A 2,246-nucleotide genomic window follows, 5' to 3' on the forward strand; every position below is an offset into this window, starting at 1 on the left:
ATCAAAATAAAAATCTTCTGCATAGTGAAGGCAACAATCAGCAAAACTAAAAGGTAACTGACAGAATGTGAGAAGATATTTGCAAATGACATCTCAGATAAAGGGTTAGTAACCAAAATCTATGAATTTATCAAATTCAACACCCAAAATACAAATAATCCAGTGAAGAAACGGGCAAAACACATGAATAGATACTTCTCCAAAAAAGACATCCAGATTGCCAACCGACACAGGAAAAAATGCTCTACATCACTCATCATCACAGAAATGCAAACAAAACCCTAATGAGATATCACCTGACACCTGTCAGATGGCTAACATTAACAAATCAGGCAACAACAGATGCTGGCAAGGATGCAGAGAAAGGATCTCTTTTGCATTCTTGGGGACAATGCAAGCTGGTGCAGCCACTCTCAAAACTGTATGGAGATTCCTCAAAAAACTAAAAATAGAACTACCCTACGACGTAGAAATGGCACTACTAGGCATTTATCCACGGGACACATGTGTTCTGTTTCAAAGGGACACATGCACGCCCATGTTTATAGCATCACTATCAACCATAGTGAAAGTATGGAAAGAGCCAAATGTCCACCGATGGATGAATGGATAAAGAAGATGTGGTATATATACACAATGGCAATCAAAAAGAGTGAAATATTGCCATTTGCAACTACGAGGATGGAACTGGAGGGTATGATGCTAAGTGAAATTAGAGAAAGACAAACTCATATGACTTCACTCATATGAGGACTTTAAGAGACAAAACAGATGAACATAAGGGAAGGGAAACAAAAATAATATAAAAACATGGAGAGGACAGAGCATAAGAGACACATAAATATGGAGAACAAACAGAAGGTTACTGGAGGGGTTGTGGGAGGTGGAATGGGCTAAACTGAAAAGCGGCACTAAGGAATCTACTCCTGAAATCATTGTTACTCTATACATTAATTTGGATGTAAATTTTAAAAAATAAAAATAAATAAATAAACAAATAAATAAATAAATGAAATATTTTAAAAAAAGAAAATAATGGGAATCTTGATGTTGAGGTAAATATTTCTTAAAGATTATGCCAAAACGCCATTAATAAAGGTAAAACTCCATAACTGAAAAAAAAAAGACTTCATATTGTCACACCACCATCCACACAAACTAATGTAGAAGTGCCTCCCTGACTCTGTCGTTCACATTTAAAGAATCAAATCTAAGTGTGGACTTTGATATATATGTCAGAGCACATGCAAATAGGGCCCTCTCTGTGCTGATAATACCAGCCCAGCCCGACCTTGCAGCTGGGAGAGGAGCCCCAGCCCCAGGAGTCCCAGGTGTTCCAATTCTGTGATCAGGACAGACACAGACACCTCACCATGGAGTCTGTGCTTGGCTGGGTGTTCCTGCTTGCTCTTTTAAAAGGCAATTCAAAGTGAACTAGAGACACTGAGTATGTGAGTGGATATGAGTGAGAAACAGTGGATGTGTGACAGTTTCCTGACCAAGATGTCTTGTGTCTGCAGGTGTCCAGTGTGACATGCAGCTGGTGGAGTCTGGGGGAGACCTGGTGAAGCCTGGAAGGTCCCTGAGACTCACCTGTGTAGCCTCTGGATTCACCTTCAGTAGCTATGGAATGATCTGGGTCTGCCAGGCTCTAGGGAAGGGGCTGCAGTGGGTCGCATATATTACTTATGGAGGTAGCACATACTACGCAGACTCTGTGAAGAGCCGATTCACCATCTCCAGACACAACGCCAAGAACACGCTGTATCTGCAGATGAACATGAGGGTCGAGGACATGGCCACATATTACTGTTCGAGGACACAGAGAGGGGACCCCACTGGGAGCCCAGACACAAACCTCCCTGCAGGAGGGGATCAGCACCGACAGGGGCCGCACACTATGCACAATTCTGCTTTGTGTTCCCAGGAGCAGGTGCACATGGAGGTTACAGGCAGGTTTCCTTTCAGCATCTTGGGCTTCCTCTCCACACAGCAGTTTCCCCAGGGATCCTCCCTGGATATATGATTCTCTGTTTAACTATTAATTATCTGAATTAGCAACTGTGTTGTCATAGGGAAACTAGTCTAACATGCACAAAGACACAGGTGTTTGCAATGCTTACTCCGGTCCCTCAACATGAGTGAATTACAGATTTCCTGAGGCACAACAGCTGAACCATTACAGGATTCCCAGATGCACTCCCTATGCAGCCAGGACCACAGGATCCCACAGCTCCTCATTATCC

General features: G+C 42.7%; 1 gene segment (V, D, J or C); it reads left to right on the top strand.

The window, feature by feature from the left end:
• The first annotated feature begins 240 nt into the window (after positions 1-240).
• On the top strand, positions 241-2,026 carry LOC124512371 (immunoglobulin heavy variable 3-30-like). The segment is given in 3 exon segments: positions 241-269; positions 1,358-1,419; positions 1,521-2,026. Coding segments are annotated over 2 exon segments (552 nt in total).
• Positions 2,027-2,246: the final 220 nt, after the last annotated feature.

This window comes from Lynx rufus, unplaced genomic scaffold, assembly GCF_022079265.1.
Source record: "Lynx rufus isolate CCGP_SWC_20201006 ecotype Redwood Valley unplaced genomic scaffold, mLynRuf1.p SCAF_17, whole genome shotgun sequence".
Classification (NCBI taxonomy): Eukaryota; Metazoa; Chordata; class Mammalia; order Carnivora; family Felidae; genus Lynx; species Lynx rufus.